This window comes from Triturus cristatus, chromosome 7 (assembly GCF_964204655.1).
Source record: "Triturus cristatus chromosome 7, aTriCri1.1, whole genome shotgun sequence".
NCBI lineage: Eukaryota > Metazoa > Chordata > Amphibia > Caudata > Salamandridae > Triturus > Triturus cristatus.
This window is the reverse complement of record NC_140590.1, coordinates 490090714-490118689: the sequence shown is the minus strand read 5'-3', so window position 1 is coordinate 490118689 and position 27976 is coordinate 490090714. Positions and strand designations below refer to the sequence as shown.

General features: G+C 47.3%; 1 protein-coding gene across 4 annotated transcripts in view; it reads right to left on the bottom strand.

Moving 5' to 3' along the window:
- The window catches only part of MYH10 (myosin heavy chain 10), a 1171079-nt gene that overhangs the window by 762390 nt on the left and 380713 nt on the right, over positions 1-27976 (bottom strand). For all 4 annotated transcript variants that reach the window (XM_085616842.1, XM_085616841.1, XM_085616843.1 and 1 more), the window contains one exon: positions 12248-12400. In XM_085616842.1, the coding sequence (XP_085472968.1) occupies positions 12248-12400 (153 nt within the window). The remainder of the gene's footprint in view (positions 1-12247; positions 12401-27976) is intronic.

Below are 27976 nucleotides of genomic sequence, written 5' to 3'. Positions count from 1 at the left end.
AACAAGATTGATCTCACCTCCATTGAATCTCGCACAAAACCCAAATCTCGCTAACGCGTTTAACTCAGGGGTGTCATTAGAGCTTATGGATTCTCACCAGGGGGATTACAGAGAGTGAACGGTGAGACAGTGAAGCAAGGTGAGGTAGGAACCTCGTTGGAGAGTACGTGCTAGGATGACAACAAAATCTGAAAGAAATCGTTAACCTCGTGCAGTTGTTGCGAGGTGACAAAGTATAGGAGGGCTCGAATGGAGCCTGGCGGTATCTGGAAAGGGCGGACCTGTTGAGAAAAATTACGCGGGGTGAATGGCATGGGTGAATTGCAGTTAGGTGAAGTGACTAGGGAGTAGGGTCGCTTACCATGTATGAATTTAAACAAGGAACTTGCTTAGGGGGTATGAATCAATGTAGTAATGCGGTTCTACCCGGGCTGGGTGGCGATGCACTTGAAGCCCTGGGGAAGGAAGGGGAAAGGTGTAAGGGAGAGTGCAAAATGGAACTCTAAGTTGCGCGGGAGTGATGAGAACGTGCTTACTGTTCTGCGGCGGGTCCCGTTCCAAGGCTCAATGGCTGGGATGCAGTACGGCCAATGAAGGCTAGGGTTTTATAGCAATACCTGAGACATGTAACATGATGTGGCGGCGGCCATCTTAGATGAGGGCTCACTTGGAAAGACACGGAAGAAATACTATCGAGGGACAGGGGTGCAAAGACAGTTACTCGGGTGAAAGAAGGATAAAGGGATAGAATAGAGGATGTGACTTGGTAATTATTTTTATGCGAATTACAAAAATGCCTAAGATATTTGCTTCTGAGGCTAATCGTGCTTTGGCAAACTGGAATAAGTACAAGGAATATAAATTTTAAATTATACAGTTTAGCTTAGTTGGTGAAAACCTGTAACAATTGACCATAATGAGGACACACTCAACCAATTTTTACACTGGCTAAATAACAATTGCCTAGGACTCAAATTCACCCTGAATCTTGACAAGTCCTCGATCCCTTTACTAGATCTCACCATTTACCACTCTAACGGTGAACTACTTACGGGGCTATACAGAAAAACCACAGAGCGAAACACGCTTCTTCGCTATGAAAGCAATCACTCACGAGCATTACGTGACTCATTACCATACTCTCAGTTTCTAAGGATCAGACGCACCTGCTCTGCTTTTTAAGAGAAGATTACTTTCATGAGGCATCTACCTTGTCTACCAAGCTAAAGGCACGAGGTTCCCCTAAACGACTCGTACGCAATGCCCAACAAGCATTTTCAATGCAATAGGTCTCGCATTTACGTAGGTTTAATCAATTGGCATCGTAAATGACAATGCCTTTTATTTATGTTTTGAAAACCAAAACATAAATAAACATAAATAAAGGGCATTGTCATTTACAATGCCAATAGCTCAAACTGCATAAATGCAATAGTTTAACATGAAGCTATATAACTTTTGCCTGGTCAGTTATGGAATATAATAAACATTTTATGTTACCTTGTGTTAAGGTATGTGTTAGGTTTTGTTGTGGCATGTTGTATGTGTTGTTAGGCTGCTCTATGTTACATTACTCTATGATCTGAAGATTCAAGCACCTGACTTATTCGGAAATTTTAGTTCTGGTGTCCCCTTCATGGAAAATATGGAATATCATCTTTTGTTTCGTGAAATTTGCAGGTTTTTAAAATCAGTTTTGTAAGACAGGGATCACAACCCCCATCACTGGTGTACAGTGGCAGGAAGGTGCCACAGCCTTATGGAATACGATTACATAACACTTGTACAATTAATTATGTGAAAAAATCTAGTTTAGTTTACTCAGGCCAGGCAAACAGCGGGTTTGCCTTGTAGTGGAAACAACAAATGTAGATATAATAATTTTGTGAATATTCAGTGTTTCACAGTGGCTAGACCACGTGTGCTTGACAATAGCATCAAGGATGGCACCGGTGACCGCACTCTGCCTGCAATCTTAGACAGAGCCGCCATTTGTCACTGTTCATTTTCTAAAGCTATACGTCTTTTAACCCCTGAGTGCTTGGGAGGGGTGGGGGAGGGACATGCCAACACTGAGGAGTCAATCCCTGTTGCACTCGTGGGTAAGAATGAAAGATGGCGTGTTACACTCCTAGAATTTCGGCATTCTGAGGCCTGCTAAAATCAAGGGTACTTTATGTGCCTTGTAGAGCTTGACGGAAAGTGTGCCATGAACAGGAGTGGGAATCCCACCAGTTGTATTTTTTTTACGGATGTACCCCCTAAACATAAGGACTTCGAACATAACCTGCAGTAGTGCTGAAATGGGATAGAACTTTTTTGTGCTAAATATGTGAGATAAACTCTCAAAATAAACTAATGAAAGTGAGAAACTAGGTTCGAAATTGTGCTCTATCATATCAGTTCAGTAACAAGGTGGTTGGTATTTACTCACTGTGGGGCACTGTGTGCATGCGTGTATTTCGTGGCTCTGTGGAGATGAGCTCTCAGAAGGAGATACTTGCCCCCACAAGGCGATGAGACGTGTGGGAGGGAGACTGGCCTCTGAGAGGACTAGAACCTTGCCCGATGTGTGTCTCGGGGCTCAGTGGGGAGCAAGTGACTGGCCTGTCACAAGGCACGGAAGTTCACCCCACCCAGGGACTGTGTCTTCTGACTCCTAATGGGAGGGAGTTACCTCTCAGAGGCCACTGATTCTCACCCACCATGGGGCAGAGTGTATGGAGGCCGAGTGGGGCCATGGAACTGATCCCTCAAAAGGAAAGCTTACATCTAAAGACACTCTGTCGTCGGCCTGTACCTTCCGGGTCACTTGGTGCACGTGTACTTCGGAGACGATTCTACCCGAGACATTTTCTAACACAAATGCAATAGCCAGTGGTGACTGCTTACAAACTGTGTGGCATGTTCGATTTGGTAGTACAGCCTGTGATTATTTTAAATGCTGAACACCAATCTCTGGTGTGTTTAAAGCATTACTGCATCTGGTGCTTTCGTTTCCAGCATTAGATGTCGCCGGAGCTACTCCTCGCATCCAGGCTTGGATTACACCCCCGAAGTGTGCCCACCATGAAAATCGGCCCTCATGGTCTTTGGAAGCACATCGCTGGTGTGTTCATGACTTTGTCGCACATAGGTAACTGTTTAGTTCCCTCCAATAAAGGCCTTTAAGTTAGGGGCCTCGGAGGCTAAAGAAACCCCCTTTCCTGAAACAAAACCTCCTTTAGAAGAGAGGAGCTCACCTGTGCTCCTGTTTCCACCTACTCTTCCAGAAGGGACTGGGGAGCCCCGTACTCCACGCACCCTACACCTGTAACGACACTCTCCCACAGGAGGAGCCAGGAAACATCGTCAGGACACCCCAAGGGGAATGGCGCCCTTGAGGAACGGAAACCCTCAGGCGTGCAGCGGCGTCAGGCATGCGTCCCGGAGGCTCCGGCACTCCATGGAGTGTGTGTCCTCGATGTCAGTACACTGCACGTGCCGCAGCCATGCTGGCTACCGAGAGAGACGTCTTCATATACATGCTGGGTGCTGAATCTAAAGCTAGCCGACCTTCTCTGGGGGGAGTCTCCACACAGCCCTGGGGGGGAGGGGGGATAGGGGGGTCTGGGAAGAGCCCGCAGCGCTCACTCAGGCAACCTGCGAGGTACGGGAATCAGTTTGCACTCATACCCTCAGACCAGCTGTGTTGTCATTCACTTGCCACGTGACACCACACTCAGAACACCCCCGTGACTACTTTCTAAGACCACATTAATGTAGTGAGTGCGTTTGAGTTGTGATATCTACTGCTGGCTGCTACTACTAAGTAGGCAAATGCAGCTATAGCCTGTAAATGCATACATGACCGGGTGTTTCCTGCACCTTTCGCACAATCTCTTTCACATAGTAACTGCGCCCTGCACTTCCCCGCACGAAGGGAACTCTCATCTCCGTGATCTCCCAACATGTCTCGTTCAAAGATTTAGATGGTGTCAGGTGTGCTGCGCCTCCCCGCCCCCCTCGCTTTGACCAAAGTCCTCCAGAGTTTAGGGGATGTCTCTGCTGCACGGGAGGCAGTAGTGGGGTTAAACCCTCCCCAAGTCCTGCTTACTTGGTGATGCCATGAATCCGGACCCACTGTATCAGGGCTCCGCAGTCTAACGTCTTATCAATTCACCCCAGCCCCCCTGAAAGTACACCAGCTCCGAGAGGATGGGGTGCATTGTCCACCCTGTCCCCTCTCTGTCCCGGTCACACTCCAGCCTTCCCCGGGAGAGACAGAACCGCCTACCTTCCTATGAGGGCTTCAGCACCGTCAGTCAGCCCTCTCCGGGCCTCCACTCCCGCTTCTTAGCTCGGATGCGCCGCTCTGTCCCACTTCGCTATCCTGTGCTCTCCCTGCCCAGGATTTAATCAGCTTCCCGTCCAGACACATCTCCCAACTCCCCGGCCTCCGTTTAACAGTTTAACTTGCATGCATGCTCGCTGCTGAGCACTTTGCTGCCGAATTCCGGGGGAGGCTAAAGAAGACCCCCCACACGCACACACACACATGACATGATCCTCAGTGGGAGAGCGTGCTGCCAGGTGTGCTTTGTGTATCTTAAAGTTGTATACGGCCCACAGTTGCAGACTAAAGGGAATCATGTATGCACAAACATCGCGAAAAAAAACACCGTCGCTATTGCGGCTTGGGACATGGGAGGGGAGCCACAGTGATTTAAGTGAAACCAGCCACGGCATCGCTCTGGTTGATGTCTGGGATGTGGGAGGGGTGTTCTGTGCAGGGAGGCATTACCGCGCTCTAGTAAATAAAACGAGAAAAACATTTGTTTTCAATTATTGCGCCCGCGTCTGGGCATGATAATTGAAAACAGATGTGGCCCTTGCACGTAACCGCAAGCCTTAGGCCGAGGGCCGTTACATTGGGTGGTAAAAGCGGGACATGCGGCTGCCTTTACCCACTTGCGTGCGGTCTTTTAAGGAAGACACACGCAAAGGCCAATGGAATGTCAGGACTTCGAGCACGAGCTTGCTCTCTTGTGCGCGATGTGCTGGTGAGCTCCAAGAGGTCGTTTTCCTATTGCAGCGCATGCGCGCAGCTATAGGCTCGACCAAAAAATGAGCATGGTACTGCCCGAGGGAGATTCTGCTATCTCCCAAAATCAAGTCCAACACAAACCGTATGGTATGCGTAACCACATTCTCACCCATATCAAACCCTATTCGGAAAGCCATCATTAAACACTGGGCGACCCTGAATGCAGGTAACTTGAATATTAAGCACCCTCTCTTTGCATTCCGCAAAAGCCGCAACCTTAAAGACCATGTTATATGGGCCGCTCTACCTAAACCAGCCATAACTCTTGATGCACACTGGGGTCTTGAACCACTGGTTGGGCATGCCAAATGTGGTAATTGTAATGTGTGTGTTTTCACAATTGAAGGCAAAAAATTCACTTTTAACAATGTTGCATTTAAATCAAGGTTGTTTTCAAACTGTAATACTTGCAATGTCATTGATTTGATTCAATGCCCTTGTCCTAAAATCTACATTGGCCAAACAACGCAGAAAGTAAAGACCTGAATTGGACCACATCGGAGCACGGTCCGCTGTAAAACCCTTAATGCGCCTCTGGTAGTGCATTTCACTCTAGCCGGCCATAACGAGGATGACATTAAATGGACAGTTCTCAGCGTGGTCAAACCTCCTCCAAGAGGTGGAGACATTGCACAACATCTAAACAAGGAGGAACTGAGATTGATCATCCGTACTGGCAGCATCACTAACCAAAATGAAGACTGGACCACTCTGCTGTAGGATCCGCCTACGCTGCCTTTACTAGCTCATCAACTTGTTCTTCTCTGCACCTTTTTGATTGCTTATTTGCCCCCTATCATGATTGATTCTACCACACTCACATAACCCCGCAATAATATTCACTATTGAACCGGTCTCTCATGTCTTTACTTTATTGATTTTAGTCTGATGGTCAATTGTTACAGGCCTTCACCAACTAAGATAAACTGTATAATTAAAAAAAATTATATTCCATGTACTTATTCCAGTTTACCAAAGCACGATTAGCCTCAGAAGCAAATATCTTAGGTATTTTTTTAATTCGCCTAAAAATAATTACCAAGTCACGTCCTCTATTCTATCCCTTTATCCTTCTTTCACCTGCGTAACTGTGTTTGCACCACTGTCCCTCAATAGAATTTCTTCCATGTCTTTCCAACTGAGCCCTCACCTAAGATGGCCACCGCCACATCACATTACATGTCTCTGGTATTGCTATAAAACCCTGGCCTTCAATGGCCTTACTGCATCCCATCCAAAGAGGGGGGGTCCCTAAAGGTGGGATAAGTAGACAGGGGACAAGGGAACAACAAAGTCAATCGAAGAAAGCACAACCCACTGTCTACACTAAACTGATTTATAGTATGCCCTCAAATGGGTCAAATTTATACAACGGAGCACTGGGCCAAAACAGACTAAAGAAGAAAATATAATAGATCGAAATTTATTTGAATTTGAATGGTCATGATAATAATACTTACATACAAATTCTGGACAATGTAACAGGCAATACAGTTTTTACACCTGAACAAAAGGTCCCACACAATGAAAACACATAGACGACTCAATCAAACATCATACTCGTAAATAAGACAAGACAAACATATACGCTTCAATAATACATATAAATTTTCGATTGGATTTAAAATAAACATCCACAATGTACAGATTGGACAAAACGCAAACTCGTGTATTCCCAGTTCATAGGGGCATGTAGAATCTTCTGATGGGCACGAGAAGGTAAGAGCCAACGTACGTTTCGGTGTTCGCCCGGTCAGGGCTACACCTTCATCAGGGCAACGATGATAAAAGGCGTGTGGGACAAAAACAGGCGAAACCTTTCAATGCAGGACGCTATTAGAGGTAAGTTCTTCTAAATGGTGTCGGTAATACCAAACTTATACATCAAATGAATAGGTGCATCAGTTCTATAGCAGAAGAAGGAAGGAACAAGGTAGGGAAGCTTCCGAGGGGTAGACGGATAATCCCGAGAATGGTCCAATAGGTAACAATCAAGGGAAGCAACCTGGAACGGGCTGCTCGCCTGAGATTTTTTTAGGGCGTCGGAAGTAGAATACCCCGGGAGGGTGGCCCACCAAAGGGCAAGAGCCGTACGTTTAGATGATCCACAGACTAATGTAATGTAAGGAGCATTTCAAGTCCAGCCGTCTGGTGCAAAACCGTGCAGTGGTAACTAGAGTCAGGACACCGAGTAACAATGATTGTAGGCCTACAATCATTGTTACTCGGTGTCCTGACTCTAGTTACCACTGCACGGTTTTGCACCAGACGGCTGGACTTGAGATGCTCCTTACATTACATTAGTCTGTGGATCATCTAAACGTACGGCTCTTGCCCTTTGGTGGGCCCCCCTCCCGGGGTATTCTACTTACGACGCCCTAAAAAAAATCTCAGGCGAGCAGCCCGTTCCAGGTTGCTTCCCTTGATTGTTACCTACTGGACCATTCTCGGGATTATCCGTCTACCCCTCGGAAGCTTCCCTACCTTGTTCCTTCCTTCTTCTGCTATAGAACTGATGCACCTATTCATTTGATGTATAAGTTTGGTATTACCGACACCATTTAGAAGAACTTACCTCTAATAGCGTCCTGCATTGAAAGGTTTCGCCTATTTTTGTCCCACACGCCTTTTATCATCGTTGCCCTGATGAAGGTGTAGCCCTGACCGGGCGAACACCGAAACGTACGTTGGCTCTTACCTTCTCGTGCCCATCAGAAGATTCTACATGCCCCTATGAACTGGGAATACACGAGTTTGCGTTTTGTCCAATCTGTACATTGTGGATGTTTATTTTAAATCCAATTGAAAATCAATATGTATTATTGAAGCGTATATGTTTGTCTTGTCTTATTTATGAGTATGATGTTTGATTGAGTCGTCTATGTGTTTTCATTGTGTGGGACCTTTTGTTCAGGTGTAAAAACGGTATTGCCTGTTACATTGTCCAGAATTTTTATGTAAGTATTATTATCATGACCATTCAAATTCAAATAAATTTCGATCTATTATATTTTCTTCTTTAGTCTGTTTTGGCCCAGTGCTCCGTTGTATAAATTTGACCCATTTGAGGGCATACTATAAATCAGTTTAGTGTAGATAGTGGGTTGTGCTTTCTTCGATTGACATTACTGCATCCCAGCCATTGAGCCTTGGATCGGAACCCGCCGCAGAGCGGTAAGCACGTTCTCATCACTCCCACGCAACATAGAGTTCCATTATGCACTCGCCCTTACACCTTTCCCCTTCTACCCCCAGGGCTTCAAGTGCATCGCCACCCAACCCGGGTTGAACCGCATTACTACATCGATTCATACCCCCTAACCAAGTTCCTTGTTTAAATTCATACAAGGTAAGGGACCGTACTCCCTAGTCACTTCACCTAACTCCAATTCACCCATGCCATTCACCCCGCGTAATTTTTCTCAACAGGTCCGCCCTTTCCGGATACCGCCAGGCTCCATTCGAGCCCCCCTATACTTTGTGACCTCACAACGACTGGACGAGGTTAGCGACTTCTCTCCGATTTCGTTGTCATCCTAGTGTGTACTCCCCTCCGAGGTTCCTACCTCACCTTGCTTCACTGTCTCACCGTTCACTCTCTGTAATCCCCCCGGTGAGAATCCATAAGGTCTAATGACACACATGACCCGCTACCGCTTCACGATTTTATCCCTGCACCTACATGCCATATTACTCCTTTATTAGTGACGAGCGATATTCCGGTTACACGCACCACCGCTTGGACCTCTTTTCACTTGATACGTCGACATTTGACTTATCCACGCTTCCTTGAGGATTGTCACAGCAATTCTTGTGCTTTCACTCACTCCATAAACTCTAGTGACACACCTGCGTTAAACGCATGACCTGCAACCGCATCACAATATATGCTCTTATCCTTGCACCTTCATGCCGTATCACTGTTTTTTTTTTGTCCAGCGAGATCCTGGTTACACGCATCACTGTTTGTACCTCCTCACTCGATACGTCTTTATCTGTCTTACCCTGAACTTATCCACGCGCCCTTTTTTGTCACGGCAATTCAAGCGCGAACGCGGTAAATGATTAACGTGTCTTTGGTATTCCTTTGCCATCTAAATTGAGGCGCTGCTCACGGATAAAGTTGTAGTAATTTCACCCTCACCTGTCTGACATTGGACATTGATCGCAGCATGCCCAGCAGTTAGTATTAGAGTGTATCGCTCATACTACGCGTTTTTGTAATCTCTATCCTTTATCTTTCTCTCTATTCTCCTTTTCCACAGGCACTATTATATTCAGGCTTGTAATTTACCCGTCCTGATGATGATCCTATAATTGTTTTTAAAGGATCGAAACGTCGACAAATTGTTCAAACAGTATGCACATTAATCCAATGTGATAAAAGAAGTGCATAAACTGTTTTTCTAAGATTGCCATAGTTATCTCCAATTTCCACAAGCTACTTTTTCCTAGCCTGTAATGTTTTTGTCCAAATGTAATTTTTATGTGTTTGTGTAGGATGCAGGATTGTGTCTCACTGTATTAATGTGCTCCTATTTGTTTTTCTATTTATCAAATGATTACAATGATTGTCCGGCTGGACATCATCAATATAGAACTGATTCAGTCTATATTTATCCCATCCATACTGTCTCTTTTAAGGACCATTGTTTTTGATAATAAGGGATGGTGGAGCAACACCTCTCCGTCCACTTAAGGGTTATCGCCAGATGCTATACACAACACTGAACAATTTTCCTACAAAGAAAGATTTGTGTGGCTCTTTTCAGGCCCACAGAGTTATGAGTTCGACTCATGCTCCATCTTTGGAATCGCCTCATATGACTGGCATTCAAAGTATTTCTTGAAAAGAGAATCCAAAATCTTAGGCAGAGCCTGAGGTTTCATCCCAGTTACACTTAAGTATGAATAATAATGGAAAGAAAAATCATTGTGACATCCCTTGCTGTCAAATGTACTAATTACCTAATGTCTACTAATTAACTATGTCCTAACAACATAGGTTGAAACCATCTGGACCCTTTGAAAAAAACTTTAATGCTTTGTGTTCAAATTCAAATGGAAAGATTCTGCAAGACACCTCTCATTTTATCCCGGAGGGAATTACAGCAGCCCACTAGAAAATCTGAGCCTGGCCGCCCTCAAGGTCAAGGTACAAATGACCTTTTAATACTGTGCTCTCTTTTCACTTTACTATACTGGAGGTACAGAAGAACGGGCAGTTAATGAAAATTAACATTTTTAGCAGTAGACAAATGTCACATCTACTTGCACAAGACTCCTTAGTAATGTTTCTTTGGGTTGAGCTTTGTACTTCTTTTGATCTTTGAGGACAAGACCATGTTCTCGCCAGTCAAAAAACCTGCATAACTCTTTGGAACTCATGTAGGCTACAATATTTAAATCACACACGAAGATTCACACTATCGCTCTAGCATAGGTGGGACCCTTCCTCTGCTTTTAATGAAGGAAACTAGACAAAATGGTGTCTCCTGTGTATATTAAATCTATGCTTGTTACACAAACACTGACAGAACTGAGTGTGCACAACTGAGGCTTTGTCTTAGAAGTCACTAAAATCTTCCTCAACAATCATGGAGCTGGAGGAGTCATTATAGGCAGTAAGATCAGTGCTCTTAGCACAGTGTATGTTCTCTATGCCAACTCTACCCCAAAAAACATTTCCCATGTCTATTTGCCAACTGCCTAGTGATGAAGACTACCCTCAACGTCAAAGTTCTATTCCATGCTCACAAAATAGTCAAACTTGATTTCAAGGTCCAGAGCACAGTCAAAGATACAGTTTCAGTCTATCAGGATGTGGTGGAAGAAGAGCTAGTAGTAGAGATATCAGTCACCTTCCTCAAGATGATATCTGTGAGAATCCAAACAAAACACAGTAGCGATACCTTCGTTTTTTTTTTACTTTCTAGTTCCTAGGCTAGTTTTCACTTCACTGGCAGAGCTACAAAATGTCTAGATGTGGCAGAAGTTGATGATCTTTATAAGAAGATAGCCAGTCCAGAAGTGAGTCTTTCTTCCGCACGCGTAACCATGATTACAATTGTCGACATTGCAGTGGGAAAATAAACAAAAGGGCACTTGTAAAGGCCAACTAATTTGCTCATCTTCCTCTTACATTTGGCTATAATGTTTAATCAAAGCATGCATAATCCCATAAAAATAACCTCTGTCAAAATAAATAGAGTAAAATATATATTTTTTAAAGTAGAACTAAACATCCAGAAAGGTACAATAACCAACGGCAGCTCGCATGGGATCTTTAATGAATCCAAAGGGGCAAAAAGTACACTGCAAATGGATGTTGTGCAACCGTCTTAAGACATCCGCTTTGCCATGTGTGATGTCAATAAAACAACTCTGTTCTAAAAGAATGAGGGACACTTATTATTTACTCTCTATAAACAGATTTATTTACAATAAAGCAAACACAGTCCAACATGGGTTTCATGATATACACCAATGTATTTCATGAAACACATGTTGGCCGGTGTTTGCTTGCTGGGATCTTCCCTGTTTCATAGAAAAACAGAATTGAGGGCATGTGGGTGGAGCAAACCACAGCCTACGTAGCATCTAATTGCTTCTTTTAAAAATGGTTAAAAAAAGTTGATTAAAACTGTATTATTTCACCCAGTGACTTACAAGAGTTCTAAGAACCTAGTGGCCTTTTGGGAATCATTCCAATGGTCACCATAAGACAAACAGAACTCTGATTCAAGCCCTACCACTTATAAAGACATGTGACTGGTATTAAGCATAAAAAGCAGTCAGATTTGTATCTAGGCGATAGACTTCAAGTATTATTTTGAAAGACTAGCTTCCCTAATACTAACTGCACACAAAACACAAATGTAATTACAAATAGCACATCTGGTTTAATGTTTTCATTAGACAACAAACAATTTAACATTTAAGCCTACATCTCAAGTCATCTCCAAATGTTGAGCTTGAGTTCAAGTTGCGTTGGGCACATAGTACCTGTCCGTTCTCCGTTATACTACTATGATTCATAAGAAATAAAATAAGCAGACAATGTAGAAAAGAAATAAACTCCTTGAATCATTTCTGCAACATCCTTGGGTCATGTGCATTTTCTATGTTAGAACTCGTTTATAATAAATCAGAAAAGCATACCTCAAATATCTCAAAACCAGCAATATCTAAAATGCCAATAAAAGATGCTCCTTGCCGTTTGGTCCTATCCAAAGCTTTATTAATGCGGTGAACAAGCCAGCGAAAAAGACGCTCATAGGTGGCTTTAGCCAATGCTTCCACAGCAAAATCTGCCTGAAAATAGAAATAAATCAAACATTTAATGAGGAATACAACAAACTTGTGACTAATAAGCCTAGTATAATTGTAAAAAGAACATTGAACCCCTGCACCCAATGAAGTAAGGGCCAATTGCTTTTAACAAAACACACCTTTTTCATGAACTGACACTTCAGCGATGCAGGCTGCATTTCCGCTAAAGAGGATCAATGTGTTGAAAAAGCATGCTGTGCATTCAGTCACATACAGGCACAGTGTCTTAAAGAGGAATGTGAATGAGAGGAGAGAAATAAGAGAAATGAGATAAAAATTCTACGGTGGGGCGTGGCTACTTGAAACCATGGCCTGTGTAGAATTAAGCGGCGGCCTGTCCGGGGTCCCCATCTGATGAAGCTGAGGAGGCACATGTGAAGCTTTAAATGTGGTGTCCTTAAAAGGGCATAGCTCCAATCCTAGATGCCAGAAGCAACATGCTAGTATATCTACTACTTGACCTGTGACGACATGTGACGCAGTCGTGAAGAGTTTATCTGCTCCCACTCCCAAGGCACTATTTTCATGCAATCAACGCTCCCACTTGCCCGGTCCTCGAGTGTAGACAGCAAATGTATGATGAGGAGCAGGGCCGGCCTTGGAAATAGGCAAGCTGGGCCCAGGCCCAGGGCGCCAATATTCTGAGGGGGCAACAGGGAGCTGCAAGACTTAATGTTATGCAAACAGCAGCTCGACCATCCCACTTGGTCTCAATCGAGTCCCGTTAAAGACTTTATAATCAGCCCTAAATGTACCTCAGCTTTATTGTCAGCACCCCATCAACCCCCCCGCCCTCCTCCCATCTTCCTCACACCTCTTGACACCACACCACAATGACCCCTCGCACCCCACAACAAACACCAAACTTTCCTTCTGCCCAGGGAGCTGTCCCGGTCAAACAAACTTAGGGCCAGCCCTGATGGGGAGCAGCAACGAAGAGCAATACTTATTGCATTGTGGCCAGTAAGGCAGTAAGTGGGGAAAAACATATCCCGCTTTCCCTAGAAAACGACAGTAACAAGCACTGGTGTGCAGGAGCATGGGGGCAAAGCTTCAAGGAAGTCCATGCTCACCCAACATTTTCAGTGGGCACCATAGTTGGGACCACAAATAATTTTGACTGGCCCCGAACTCCACAGCCTGAACCGCTGGAGAGTGACATTGCTTCGGATTATACATTTCAGGAACTTGATTGACCCCACTTTCAATGCCTCCTAAGAAGATGGAGCGCTGTTCACCTACTGGTGACATACAGAACCTCAGGCGAGTCTCCTTTTCCATTGACCAAGGAAGACCTGCAGAGCTGCCTAAGTGCCCTGCACGATAATATCTCTGAGATGTTCACCATACAAATGCATGCCTTGAATCAGATATGGTGGCAGCTCTCTCAGATAAGGCAATAGACTTGCAAGAGCTGGTGAGCGATTAGACACTTACGAAGATGACCGTGTCCAGGAGACGGGGTCAGGCCTTCAGACATAAGGCTGTACTATTACGCCTCACAGATTCTAGTTTTCTTTGAATCGTCTCCTTCTAAGATGGGGATCCACTGGATTCACATGAATGCAGCAGTCATGGGACAGGTACCATAGGTTGTACCTTGGGTAGCTAAATCTGCTCACCTCCCCAGTATGCTACTTCTGAAATCCTCAGACCCACAATGGAAATATGGAATAAGATCACAAGGAAGAAGGGCTTCATCATATTTCCCTCCCCACACACACCATTATTGAGAAATTCAAAGATTGCCCCGGGGAGCGCAAGGGAGGGTGTGGGTGGAGGGTGGATGCAAAATGCTTAAAGATTTGACAAGGAAGAAATTAAAACATTCAAGCAATTAAAAAAAGAAGTTTAAAATAGGACAATGTGATTGAGGAAACCTTGGCAACTGTGACAAGGGGCATTCCAGCCGCACACAAAGTACCAGCCATTAGACTGCTCACAGAATAAGAAGAGCTTATTCTCAAATACATGTCATCCCAGGAGCTCATTTGCACATTTACTCGGTACTGATAGCTAAAGGCCCAAAGTCCAATTGGCACATATAAGGAGACGTCAAAATATTTGTCAGTGTGATATCTCCATGGGTTTAAGGAACAAAATGTAGACTGACATCCCCTCCATGAATAGAAGTGTCCTAAATGGAGGCTCTCTACATAAATATAGGATGTTGTAGCACCTAAACCCCAAAAGATTGCAAGGGATGTACCTGAATACATCATGGTGGAATGTGAATAAGAGAGGGATGATATGCATATTTGGTGGTTCTGCCCCCACCTGCAAATGTTGTGTAAAATAATCTTTAGCCACTTGAGGGGTGTGTTGGGAGATCTGATGCAACCCGAGTCGGTTATAATTTTGCTTGATAGGCACCCCAACGGAATACAAATAGCTTACAAATGCCAACTGGTGGATAGAGACTAATAATATTAGCAGCAGAGCATCTGATAGCTCAGAGGTGGAAACTGAGGGGTTATATGAACAATCCATGAATGAGGAAGTAAATTATGGTCTTTATTGGCTATGAAAAAGCTAACACGGAACCTCCAAGATATGGGCCATAAAAAAAAACAAACACAACAATGTTAGGGTGCCTGAAATCCTAGAAATCTTTGAAGTGCATGGAGTAAAGAGATTTCTAAGAACTGAAAGCATTGACCGGGTATGCGTAAGCTTGGTGAACTTTACGGCACTGGAAAGGTTTAGCTGACTGTTGTTCTGCCAACCTATTGGGAAAGTCAGGAGAGAGGCAGATTTATGGTTTATCCTTTGTTCCTATTTCGCGGCAGGAGAAGCTGCAGTTCCGGCAGGAGAAGGGACCGTGGGTGCGCCTCGGGGCGGCCTTGCAGCAGGTGTGAGTTCTTCCTGGGTTGAGAGCGATGAGGGTCTTGGCGTCGTAGCGGAGGCGGTCTTCCTGGCTGGTGCAGGGGGCAAGGGTTCTGGCACTGGGCGCGGGCTAGGCGTAGACGGGCTTGCCTTAGGCGCGCCTAAGGCACGGCCGCACAGCGGCTGCCATATATGGGAAGGTGGGGAGGGAGGAGCAGCTGGGAGGCGAGGGACGGGTGTGACGAATGGGCGCGGAGGGGGCGGGCCGCAGGAGAGGCAGCGGCAGGGACGGGGGACCGGAGACCGGCGCGGGGCACACAGGAGGAAAAAAGGCTACAAATCGGGGTCACAGAGGCACAAAAGGCAGCGCCAGGGTACGAAGGACGGCGAGGGGTACAGAAAATAAAAGGGGCACAGAGCAAAGCGGCGAGCGGGGGGCAGGGGGCACAGAACAGTTACAGTCACAAAAATCAAGGGTCACAGAGGTGCAAAGTCAGCACAAGTGTAAAGAGGACGACGAGGGGTACAGAAAATAAAAGGGGCACAGAGCAAAGCGGCGAGCGGGGGGCAGGGGGCACAGACAGATGCAGGCACAAAGCAACAGGCAGCAAGCGAGAACGAACGAACCTAAGGCCACCACTGGCCACCAGGGATGAGGCGCAGGTGGAAGCCTGCATGTTATGGAGGGCCTCGAACACTCCGGCAGCAGCGACAGCAGGGGCGCAGGCGGAGCTGCCGCGGGGGGCGGCGGGGGGAGCGACATACAAGAGGTCAAGGGTTGCTCTCCTAACCGCGCAGCGGCCGCCATATATGTGAAGGTGGGGAGGGAGAAGCAGCTGGGAGGCGGGAGGCGAGGGACGGGTGTGACGAATGGGAATGGAGGGGGCGGGGCCGCAGGGGAGGCAGCGGCGGGGACGGGGGACCGGAGACCGGCGCGGGGCACACAGGAGGAAAAAAGGCTACAAATCGGGGTCACAGAGGCACAAAAGGCAGCGCGAGGGTACGAAGGACGGCGAGGGGTACAGAAAATAAAAGGGGCACAGAGCAAAGCGGCGAGCAGGGGGCACAGACAGATGCAGGCACAAAGCAACAGGCAGCAAGCGAGAACAAACGAAACTAAGGCCACCACTGGCCACCAGGGATGAGGCGCAGGTGGAAGCCTGTGGGTGGTGGAGGGCCTCGAACACTCCGGCGGCAGCAGCGACAGCGGGGGTGCAGGCGGAGATGCAGCGGGGGGGGTGCTATCTACGTTACCTCTGCCTGCATTTTGGGGTCCACTGAACTCTGTTCACACTATACCTCACTTTGGTACAGTATATACTGAGTCAGCTTCCTACACTGAAGCACTGCAAAACAGAGCAACTTAGATTCGTGTTGAAGGGGATGAAAAAAACAGAACTGACTGCTAGTGAACCCGCTGCTTACTTGCCACAGGGAGAAGCCAAAGAGTTTGCGTTAACTTAGACCCAGGCTCTAATAGCTGTGCCGTAACCTTCCGCATACCCGCTACGGTTGCATAGTCAAAGTGTTAGGAATTGTTGGAAGCAATCTTCGGAACTTATATCTTTACAACATTAGGTTAATCCATTCTGTAAGATGCTGGATTTGTAGTTTTTGTAAAACTTGGAGCATCGGCTTCTTACACTGAAAACATTTAGAAAGAGCCCTGAAGAAGTTGTGATTATGACGAAACACGTGTTAGCTATTGTGAAGAATATTATTAAATTAAATAAAGCACTTGTAAAGAGCAAGACTGAAATAAAAAACATTAATCGAAGACTGAATTTTTACCAAAACTGTTGTATATAAAATTGTGTGTGCCATATGGGTGTATATATGCTTGCATAGAACTTCTTGGGGGGGGGGGGCTCTAATCTGTGGATATTGGGTGAACATCCTTCCCTTACGTGCACCGTATGTACTTGATCTATGTTTACTAAACATGTGTGCTTCTCAAGTGAGCACTAAGGAACCCTTTTCACCCCCTTTTTCTGCAATGACTGCTAAAGTGTTATAGTCGGCTCTGTGACGCCCTATGTAGGAGGCTGGCTTAGTATATGAGGCACATTTATTTAGGTGAAGCACCCTGCGCTAATCCAGATGAAACTTATGGTGAATTTAGTGGTCTTAGACAGCCATAGAAAGCTAAGTGGTAGCTGTGGAGAGCAGCCTTTTGGCTTAGTCCAGAAGGAGTGTTAAGCAGCTTATCTTACCAGACATAATCATACAGTGTAGGTTAAACGAAAACGAACCACACAGTGTAGTTATAAAAATATGTTTATTCACTAACACATTGGTATATCTCACACCTAGAAATATATACCCAAATACACACAATACTTCCAAATATAAACAGGTAAGTAAGCACAAATACACAGTGGTCTCCAGGGGGAGACCAAACCATATCCTAAAGAAGTGGAATGCGAACTGCGACTGAAGTCAAGACTTGGACCAAAAGACTCAAAAGGGCTGGGGACACAGGGAACCACCTGAGGTAAGTACCCAGGACCCCCACAGAGGCTGTGTCCAGAGTGGAAACACAACTGTGTACTTTAAGAAAGTGCCCTCTTTTTGCATGGTTGCCCCCACTTTTTGCTAAACTGCTGATGTACTTTGGTTGAGTGTGCCCTGGGCTCCTGCCGAACAGGTACCCAGGGCCTATGTTCGTTCCCTAAAACTGCATTGTAAAGAAACTGCAATTGGCACTCTCTGGCCACAGGTCAGCCCCTTGTAAATGGTACCACAGGTACCAAGGGCACTGTGGCCAGGGAGGGCCTCTGAGGGCTGCAGCACTTAGTGTGCCACCCTTAGAGGCCATGTTCCTTTACACACACTGGCTGCGTGTTTTGGTGCAGAACAAAGTGAAAAGTCGGCATGGCACACATCCCTGTGTGCCATGTCTACAACCCGCTGCCCTAGCACAGACCAGCTACCTCTCTAGCTAGGTACACTACACCAGTGGTGAGGGTACAGGTGCATGAGCCCTGTACCCCTTCAGTGTCTAAGCCAATTCTTGGGAGTTTGTCATTACGAACTCCGCAACATCATAATGGCTTTACTGAAAACTGGGAAGTTTTGTATCGAACTTCTCAGCACATTAAACCCACACTGATGCCAGTGTGGGCTTTAATGAAAAATGCACACAGAGGGCATCTTAGCGATGCTCCCTGAAAAACGACCTAACACTAGTGTCCAGGCTGAGTGGGTGCTCACCGGCTGCCACCACCAGACATGTTTCTGGACCCCTGGATCGAGAGCCTCCTGCTGTCGGGGGTCTGAAATAATGCACATCCTGGGACGAGGTGCTAAGCCTCCTCCCCCGTATGGGCAGGGTCCAAGAAGAGGAAGCTTCAAAGGCTTGCCACCTTTGTGAGCTTAACCCAGGCCTTTTGCTGCCTACAGCATCTGCCCCCTCCCGGTTCTGACCCCCACTTTGGGCAGGAGAATCAGCAGGGAAACCAAGTGAGGAAGGGAGGTGTGCCCACCATTGCCAACCCCACCCCTCAGGTGGAGGAGGCGAGGTGAAGCACAACTCTCAGTTCCCGCCATCTTGCAGATGGGGGAACCCAGCCAACCAGAGTGAGGCATATGCCCCCCTCCCAGTGGACTGTGGCATATTAGGGGATGTATAGGAAAATAACAAGGACCCCCTGGTAATTTCAATTCCTAGGGCAGGGTAATACACAATGAAAAGTAACTTCCTAGGCAATCATCAAAATCAAAGGCAATTGCTGAATATGTGTCTCTAGTCACATTTATGCATTGGGTCGAAAGGCGGTCCCATCAACCTTGTAAGAACTACGTTTAGATTCCACACGGGTGAGGGTGGTGCTCTGGGTGGAATTACTCTTTTAAGGCCTTCCATGAAAGCTTTAATAGCAGGCACTCTGAAAAGTGATAAATGCTGTCTGTTTTGCAGGTAAGCAGCAATTGCTGCTAGGTGTAAACGGATGGATGTGTATGCCAGGTTACACCTTTGTAGATGGAGCAGGTAACATATGATGTGCTGTATAGATACATCTAAAGGGTTGATTGTATTGTTACGGCAGTAAACAACAAATCTTTTCCACTTTGCGGCATAGCATGCTCGAGTGGTAGGACGTCTGGCTTCCCTGATAATGTTCATGCAATCAGGGGGAAGGTTAAGGTATCCAAATTCTAAGATTTCAGGAGCTATATCGCAAGGTTAAGCTGAGCTGGGTCCGGGTGCCTGATTTCTCCATGGTTCTGGGTTAGGAGGCATGGGGACAGGTGTAGTTTTTGGTGTGGTACCACTGAGAGCTGTAGTAGTGTGGTGTACCACGGCTGCCTGGCCCATGCTGGAGCTACCAGAATGAGTGTGAGGGAGTGCTGTTGTAGCTTCCTTACCACAATGGAATTAGCGGGAGAGGTGGAAAGGCGTATGCAAATTTGCCTGACCAGTTCATCCATATCGCATTGCCTTTGGATAATGGGTGTGGGTATCTGGCGGCGAAGCTTGGGCATTTTTTGTTTTCGTGGGTGGCGAAGAGGTCTATCTGAGGATACCGCCACTTGTGAAAGAATGGGTGAAGAACTTGTGGGTGCAGTTCCCATTCGTGCATTTGCTGCGTTTGTCTGCTGAGCAGATCTGCCATGGTGTTTTGTATCCCTGGGACGTGTTGTGCCAGGAGAAAGACTTTTTGCGGGATTGCCCATCTCCATATGCTCTGTGCTAACCGAGAGAGCTGTGGAGAGTGTGTACCCCCCTGTTTTTGAATGTAGTACATTGCAGTCATATTGTCTGTGCGAATGAGGACTGCTTTGGCTGAGACTTGTTTCTGAAATGATTTCAGGGCTAGAAAGATCGCCAATAACTCCAGATGGTTTATGTGGAGTAACTTTTGTTGTGGCGTCCATATACCTTGCACTGTGAGGTGTAATAGATGCGCTCCCCAACCGGAGAGCGATGCGTCTGTTGTTAGAATTACCTGAGGAACCGGGTCCAGGAACGGTCGCCCTTTGGAAAGATTTGTGGTGTTCCACCACTGCAGAGAGCGATGGGTGCGACCGTCCACCAACACCAGATCCGTCAGTTGCCCCTGGGCCTGGTTCCACTGGCGTGCTAGGCACTCTTGGAGTGGATGCATGTGGAGTCTTGCATGAGGCACTATGAAGATGCAAGATGCCATGTTTCATAAACACTCTTGCTGGGAGAGAGTGCCGAGGAATGAATCTTTGACGCAAGGCTTGTATGCTTGCGATTCTGGCTGAATTGGGATAGGCTATAGCTTTTGAGGTGTCTATAGTGGCACCGAGGTATTGCTTTGTGTGAGACGGTATCAGCTGGGACTTTTGGTGGTTCACCGTGAAACCTAGCTGGTGAAGTAGTTGGATGGTAGTGTTTGTATGTTGCACCCATTGGTTGTAGGACGTGGCTTTTATTAGCCAGTCGTCCAAGTAAGGGAAGACGTGAATGTGTTGTCTTCTGAGGTGTGCCGCCACTACTGCTAGGCATTTGGTGAACACTCTTGGTGCGGTTGTGACCCCGAAGGGGAGAACCTTGAACTGATAATGTTGGCCGTCCACTACAAATCTGAGGTACTTTCTGTGAGAAGGGTGTATTGGAATATGAAAGTATGCGTCTTTCAAGTCCAGTGTGGTGAGAAAATCGTTCTGGCAGAGGAGTGGGAGAACTTGTTGGAGAGTTACCATGTGAAAATGGTCTGAATGTATGTATGCATTTAGAGGCCGGAGGTCTAGAATGGGTCGTAGAGTCTCGTCTCTTTTTGGTATCAGAAAGTACAGAGAGTAGACCCCTAAATTTTGTTGATTGATGGGGACCTGCTCTATAGCCTGTTTTTGCAGGAGGGAGATTACCTCTTGTTTCAGCAATGTGGTATGTTCTTGCGACATTGTACGGTGCCTGGGTGGAATATTTGGGGGGGTGGATGTTAATTCGAGACAGTACCCTGACCGAATAATTTGGGTCACCCATTTGTCTGATGTTATGGTCTCCCAGGTTTGAAAGAAGTTTTGTAGTCTGCCCCCGACTGGAGTGGAATGGTCTGGGGGGAGCGGGGGAAAGTCATTGTGTGGGCGGTGTGGCAGAACGGGCGGTGTTGGTTTTGCCCCTGCCTTTATTATTGTTTCCTCTATATCCACCTCTTTGATAGCCCTTTGTGAAGGTAGGCTGAGGAGGGGACTTGTAGGATGTGGAGGCGTTATCGGCAGAGTAGCCCCTGCCAGTGCCTCGAAAGGAGGAGCGGCGAAAAGAGCGTCTAGGAGGGCGGGACTGTAATGCTCCCATAGACTTCGCCGTATCTGTATCTTTTTTCATTTTTTCCAGGGCTTCGTCTACTTTCGGGCCAAATAAGTGTTGTTGGTCAAAAGGGTGGTTTAGTTTAGATGCTTGTACCTCTGGCTTAAAGCCTGAGATTCTGAGCCAGGCGTGGCGGCGAAGCAGAACACTGGTATTTATAGCCCTGGAAGCTGTGTCTGCTGCGTCAAGTGCACATTTAATAGAGGTGTTGGTAATGGTCTTTCCCTCTTGTATTAGTTCATGAGCCCTATTTTTATATTTTTATGGGAGATGTTGCATGATAGTCTCCAGCTCATCATAGTACGCTCTGTCGTACCTTGCGAACAGCGCTCGCGTGTTGGCGATACGCCACATATTGGCAGCTTGCGAGGCAGTGCGTTTGCCTGACGCGTCTAGGAGCTTAGACTCCTTATCGGGTGGTGGAGCCTCACCCGATGACTGAGAATTGGACCGCTTCCTTGCTGTGGATACCACTAATGAGTCTAAGGGTGCAGGTCCTTTAATATAGGCAGGATCTGTGGGGGCGGCCTTATATTTTTTCTCTATTCTGGGGTTTAAGACCCTAGCCCTGACTGGGTCTTTGAAAACCTCTGCTGCATGTTTGGTCAACCCTTTAAGCATGGGTAGTATCGCAGTAGATTTATCTGCAATGTCAAAGGTATCAAGTAGGAAGTCTTCCTCAACTGGATCACTGTGTAACTCCACCCCATGATAATGTGCCGCCCGTTGTAACAAGTGGTGGAACCCCAAGGAGTCCTCTGGTGGAGATGGCCTGGATGGATAAAGATCATCCTGAGGCACATCTGGGACGTCTGGATTATGATAATCCTCCCATGGGTCTGGTGTTCCCGGATGGGTGGGGTCTTGTGGGGCATCTGTTGGATCATAGTATGGATCCCCTTGGTCATCAGGGTCTGGAGACGGGGTTGGAGAGCGTTGAGGCAAGGGTGGAGAAGGTGGAGGGGGCGGAGATGGGGGAGGTGGAGGCGGTGGGGAGGGTACTCTGAAAGGGGATGTGGCAGAGTCCTTCCGTTTTGGCGGTGGAGGAGGAGCTGGCTTGTCTAAATGTCTTTTCTTTGAAGACAAAGTCAAATGTCCAGTCTTTGGATCCTTTGTTAAAGTCTTTTGTCGAGGATCTGGCGTGAATAGTTCCTCCGGCACCGATTGATCTGTTGGCGCCGATGTTTTCGGGGCCGACAGCTTCTTTGGTTTATCTGTGCCATGCTTTTTCGGGGCCTCCGATTTTTTGTTCGGTGCCGAGGCAGGTTTCGGCACGGGAGTTTCGGCGCCGAGGGATTTATGTTTGGTCGGCACCGAGAGGCCAGGTTTCGACACCGATGGCTTCGGAACGGAGCTTGGTGTGGTTTTATTCGGTGCCGAAGGGTGTCTTTCGGCACCGCTAGTAGGCTGGCTCGAGCCCGAGCCGCCGGGAGACTTATGATGCCTCTTCACCGGGCCCGAAGGTGGGGTGATGGAAGCGGTATGTTTGGTTTTGCCTAGGAGGCGAAGGTGTAAACGGAGTCTCTTTCGGTGTGGGCGCGGGAGTGGGAGGGGGTAGAGTACTCACGACCCTCTGCGCCGGTGTGATCTCCTCCACGTCGGAGTCGTCGGCCTCGGAAGCGCTGACGAGGTCGTCTTCCTGTTCGGTGTGCTGCTGTCCCGAAGCTCCGATGTCTTCTCCGAAGATGTCAGGTGGAGCCGAGTTCGATGCGTGCGCCATGGTGCGTCTAGCTCTTCGATCCCGAATAGTCTTTTTCAATCGAAAAGACTTGCAGGCGGGGCAGTCTCGGGCCTCGTGTTCGGGAGAGAGGCAGAGGTTGCACACCTGATGTAAATTGGTGTGGGGAAATTTAGACCCACATTTAGGGCACTTCTTAAAGGGAGTCCTTTCCATCGGCCGAGACCGGAGTCGAGATAGGCCCGAAGGCCACCGCCGATGCCTGGAATCGAAGAAGTGCCGGAGAGAGAGATAAAGAAGATGATTTTGTCTGAAGAATCTCGATGGACGAGGAGTTTTCGTCGAAGGTCGAACTGGAAATGTTCGAAGCCGGAGCACGAAGTATTACTTCCGAGCCCGATGGCGGAAAAAAACAAAACAATCTGAGGATGGAGCCGAAGCCCATGCGCAGTACGGACCGAAGGAGGAGTCACCGAACTCGTGACTTCCAAACACTGTCCAAGAAGAAAAACAAACTGCAAACATCCGGGCCCAACACCAGATGGCAATCTATGCACAGTGTATAATCTGCAGCTCATATGCCTCGAACCTAAAATAACTTAATATTTTTATATAAACAAAATTGGTCTGAATTCAGTCTTTGTGTGTGACATCATTTGATGATTAAGTGTGTACAACAACTGCTCAACACTACCCTCTGATAAAGCCTTACTGATCGCCCACACTACCACAAATAGAGATTAAGGAGCTATCTACTTTTACCTCAGCCTACCTTTGGGGTTCCACTGGACTCTGTGCACACTATACCTCATTTTGGTATAGTATATACAGAGCCAGCTTTCTACATGTACTCAATGAAAGTCAATGGGAAAGTGGGGGTTGCAGTTTTCAAGGAGGACCCTTCCCAGTGGAACCTGAACAAACCCGGTGGAAGAAAGAAGGTTCGAGAGTCACCCCACCGGTGGATACCCCAGGAACCAGGATATCTACACCAGGGAAGCCGGGTGCATAAGTGCGAAGTGACGTAGACCTCCATGGAGGACTTCAGGAAAGATGCCGCTGGCGAAGAAGATGGAAAGGTCCGGTGGAACCCAAGGGTGGACTCTTGACAAGAATAACCTGCACGCTGAAGGGACAGAGTCTATGCCATTCAGAGATTACAAGGAGGCACGGAAGAGCAATGACCACCAATGAAGGAAAATGCAGGAGTGATGACGATAACTTTGTCCAGGCGACACAGTCCACAAGCTGTCCCACGTAGCAAGTCAAGAACCAGGGGTCGGTGTCTGGCGGGAGCACCCACAAGCCTTGGCAGCAGCAACAGACGTGGTAAACTAAAAAGGTGCAACGTTGGGACCAGTAATGTCCAAGGGACTCGCAAATTTCAGGGGGAGTCATAGCAGGCCCCGAGCAAGCAGGGGAGCCCACTGAAGCCAAAGAAGACCCTTACAGGCCGAAGGTCAGGAGTCACAAGACACCTCAAGCAGCTCACCAAAGATGCAGGCCCACGGTGCAGAGGATGTGGTGAGGACGAAGATCTCTGCAGGAAGAGATGCTGGAGGTTGTTGTAGCCTAAAGATCCCTGGAGTACAGAGCCAACAAGCATTGGCAACGGCAAGTTGACGCAGTGCACAGGCGATCTGTTCCCGCGGTTCCAACGAGAGATACTCGCCTCAAACTTGCTGAGAGGATAGGTCAGGCCTTGAGGGAGTTGCAGAACCACCACCTGTGTTGCTGAGCCTTTCGGAGTCCGTAGGGCGTCAGGAGCAGCAGACCGGTCAGCTTCATTGCGGGCCTGCAGATGCAAGGGAGTGACTAACTTCACTCCAAGGTAGACTTTCACTCCAAGAGAGACTCCTTCTGGTGTCTTAGATGCACACAGGCCTGGAGAGGAACCTGGATGATGCACAGGCACAGACGAAGACGACTTGCAGAACAACGAGACCAGGAGCAGCAGGAGTCTTAGTTGATGCAGTCTCAGTTCCAGGTGAAGTCCAGCGAAGTCCAAAGTGCCCAGATGGTCGAAGTTGAAGTCGTTTCGGCTTTGAATCTTTTCCCACGACAAATATAAATCCCCACCCACAGGTAAGCCCTTAAGTACCCTAGGGAAAGGATTGGGCCGATGCACGAGTCCCTCCCAGAGGATTGGCTGGACAGAGGGGAGGATACTCCCATGTCCTTGGTCCAGTTTTGCATCCGAGCGGGAGCCAAGGGCCCCCTAAAATGGGTCAAACTGGATTATGCAAGGAGAGCACCAAATGTGCCCTTCAAAGCAGTCTGGTGGTGCTGGCAAGCACCCCGACCCCAGCCCAACATGCTAAGTCAGGTCTGGGAGGTGGTCCCACCTCCCTGTGGCAGGAAACCTATTGAACTACCTTTCCCTGCTCAATTTCAGCTCAGCAGCAGGAGGCGTGTAGAATCGTACCTGGGGTCGGCAGCAGCACTAGCTTGCTGGAAGATCCTGGAAGGCTGTTAACGGCAGCCAGGGGGGCTTCCCGGAGAAGCCCCCTGGTGCATGGAATCATACCGGTAACGATGATGGGGTAGGAGTCCAGCATGTTCGGCACAGCCAATATATTGTTAGCCATCGTGTAATGACGCATGGCCAGTATATGTATCAAAATGGTTTACCACACTTACAAAGCCTGGAGAATCAACTACATGGTTGTAGGTGGTGTCCTGTTCATGCAGTGCACCCTCACACTTATAACCTAGCACCCTGCCTTCAGGATTGAAAGGCGTACCTTAGGGGTAATTTATAGGTTTTTAAGTGCAGTGACCTCAGAGATAAGAAAACTTATTTCTGTCATAAGTGGTGTTAGCACCAGCTTACACAGGCTGCCATGGCAGGCCTGTAGTCACAGTTTGAGTGGTCCCTCATGGGTGGCACAAAACATGCTGCAGCCCATGGGAGACCCCTGGTGTACCTATGCCCTGGGTAACTCAGTACCATATACTAGGGACTTAAAAGGGTACACCAGCAGCCAATTGGAATGATACCAAAGTACTCTCCACTATTCAAGTTAGGGAGAAATCACAGTGACTGAGGTCCTGATTAGCAGGATCCCAGTCAGACTAGTCATATAACAAGAGTAACACCAGCAAAAAGTGGAGGTAACCATGAAATCAGATCCTACTTTCCTACACAGGTGCACTTCTCAAGTGAGGGCTAAGGAACCCTTTTTCGACTGCTAGAGGCTATATACGGCTCTGTGATGCCATATCTGTGGAGGTAGGGTGTTGAGTGGGAGCAAAGGAGCCACCTACCAGTTCACAAAAGCTATCTATACTTTTCAAGATTCAGTCCCAATCTGGCACCAGGGGAGATTCAAGAGGTGAGGAACGTGCAGGGAGAAGCAGGTAGAAGAAGCCATCAGAATATAAGCATCTCTTATTTTTACATTTCTTGTGAAAACCAACATGATTTAAGAGTGGGCATGAATAAGTGCAAGTATGAGTGGACATTGCTTGGAATATCCAAGTACTGCTTACATCCTAGAATTTAGTACAAATGTCTGAGCATGAACACTGAATATGGATACATTAGTTGCAACAACAAAACTTCTGGTTCACAAACTCTTAAAATATAGATGGAATTGTATGCCAAAATAGTGGAAGCATCCACCTTTCTGGTATACTCCTCACTACCCCTCTCAGTCCCCCCTTGTAATTTGTAATGTGGGATCACTAAACCTCGGACATAATGAAGGTGTAGGGTGTGAAAAGGAGGTGGCAAGTCCTCATATATGAGGTTAACTATCAATACTATTCTAATTTTGTAGAACTGCAGCTCCTCATGAAAGCCACCTTACAAGCTGGTTGCTGTACACATGTCCCTTATAGGAATCACAGTAGATGTTAACAGTATTAACAGATGAATCAAGTTTGGTGCAAGAGTCGCAATGTCTGAAGCTCACCTTAATCAAACGGGCATAAACGGGTACAAACGGGTCTCACTCTTAGCCATGCTCCTTTCATGCACAGGCCTGCTCCACAACCCAAGTCAATAGGTACTGCTCTCACTTTTCCTGAAAGAACTTAACCTACTCTGATTTGAGCAGGTTTGTTCTTTGCCCTTGCTTTCTCAAAACATGAATTGCTGTTAAAACAGCCAAGCGCACAGGCTTCTGGCAAATTAAGTATTATGAGAGAGGAGTTCTAGGGGATCCAAAGGCAAAACGTTTCAAACCAGAGTGACGGATGTAGATGGCTTCAGTCTTTTTAGGCCATGGTCACAACTTATGGACTCTCACACAGAAATGGGGATTGGGTGTGGGGCACTGTGAGAAAGTGCCATCTTTCTTGCATGGTATGCCCCCACTTTTTGCTGAATTGCTGAATGTACTTTGACTGAGTGTACCCTGGACTCCTGCCAATCAGGTGCCCAAGGCCTATGTTCCTTCCCTAAAAACACAAAACCCAAATTGGCAAACCCTGGCCACATGTCAGCCCCTGGTAAATGGTACCCTAGGTACCCAGGGCCTTGTGACCAGGGAAGGCCTCTAAGGACTGCAGCACTCACTGTGCCACCCTTAGAGGCCCTGTACCCTTACACACACACTGCCCTTGCAGGCTGGGTGCAAGACAAAACAAAGAGTTGACATGGCACACATCCCTGTGTGCCATGCCCATCACCTACACTGCCATGGCATATATCAGCCACCCCTCTAGCTGGGTGCACTATGCCCATGGTGTGGGCACAGGAGCAGGAGCCCTGTGCCCCTACAGTACCCAGGTGCATTCCTGGGCACTGTAAGTGCAGTGCTGCCATTTA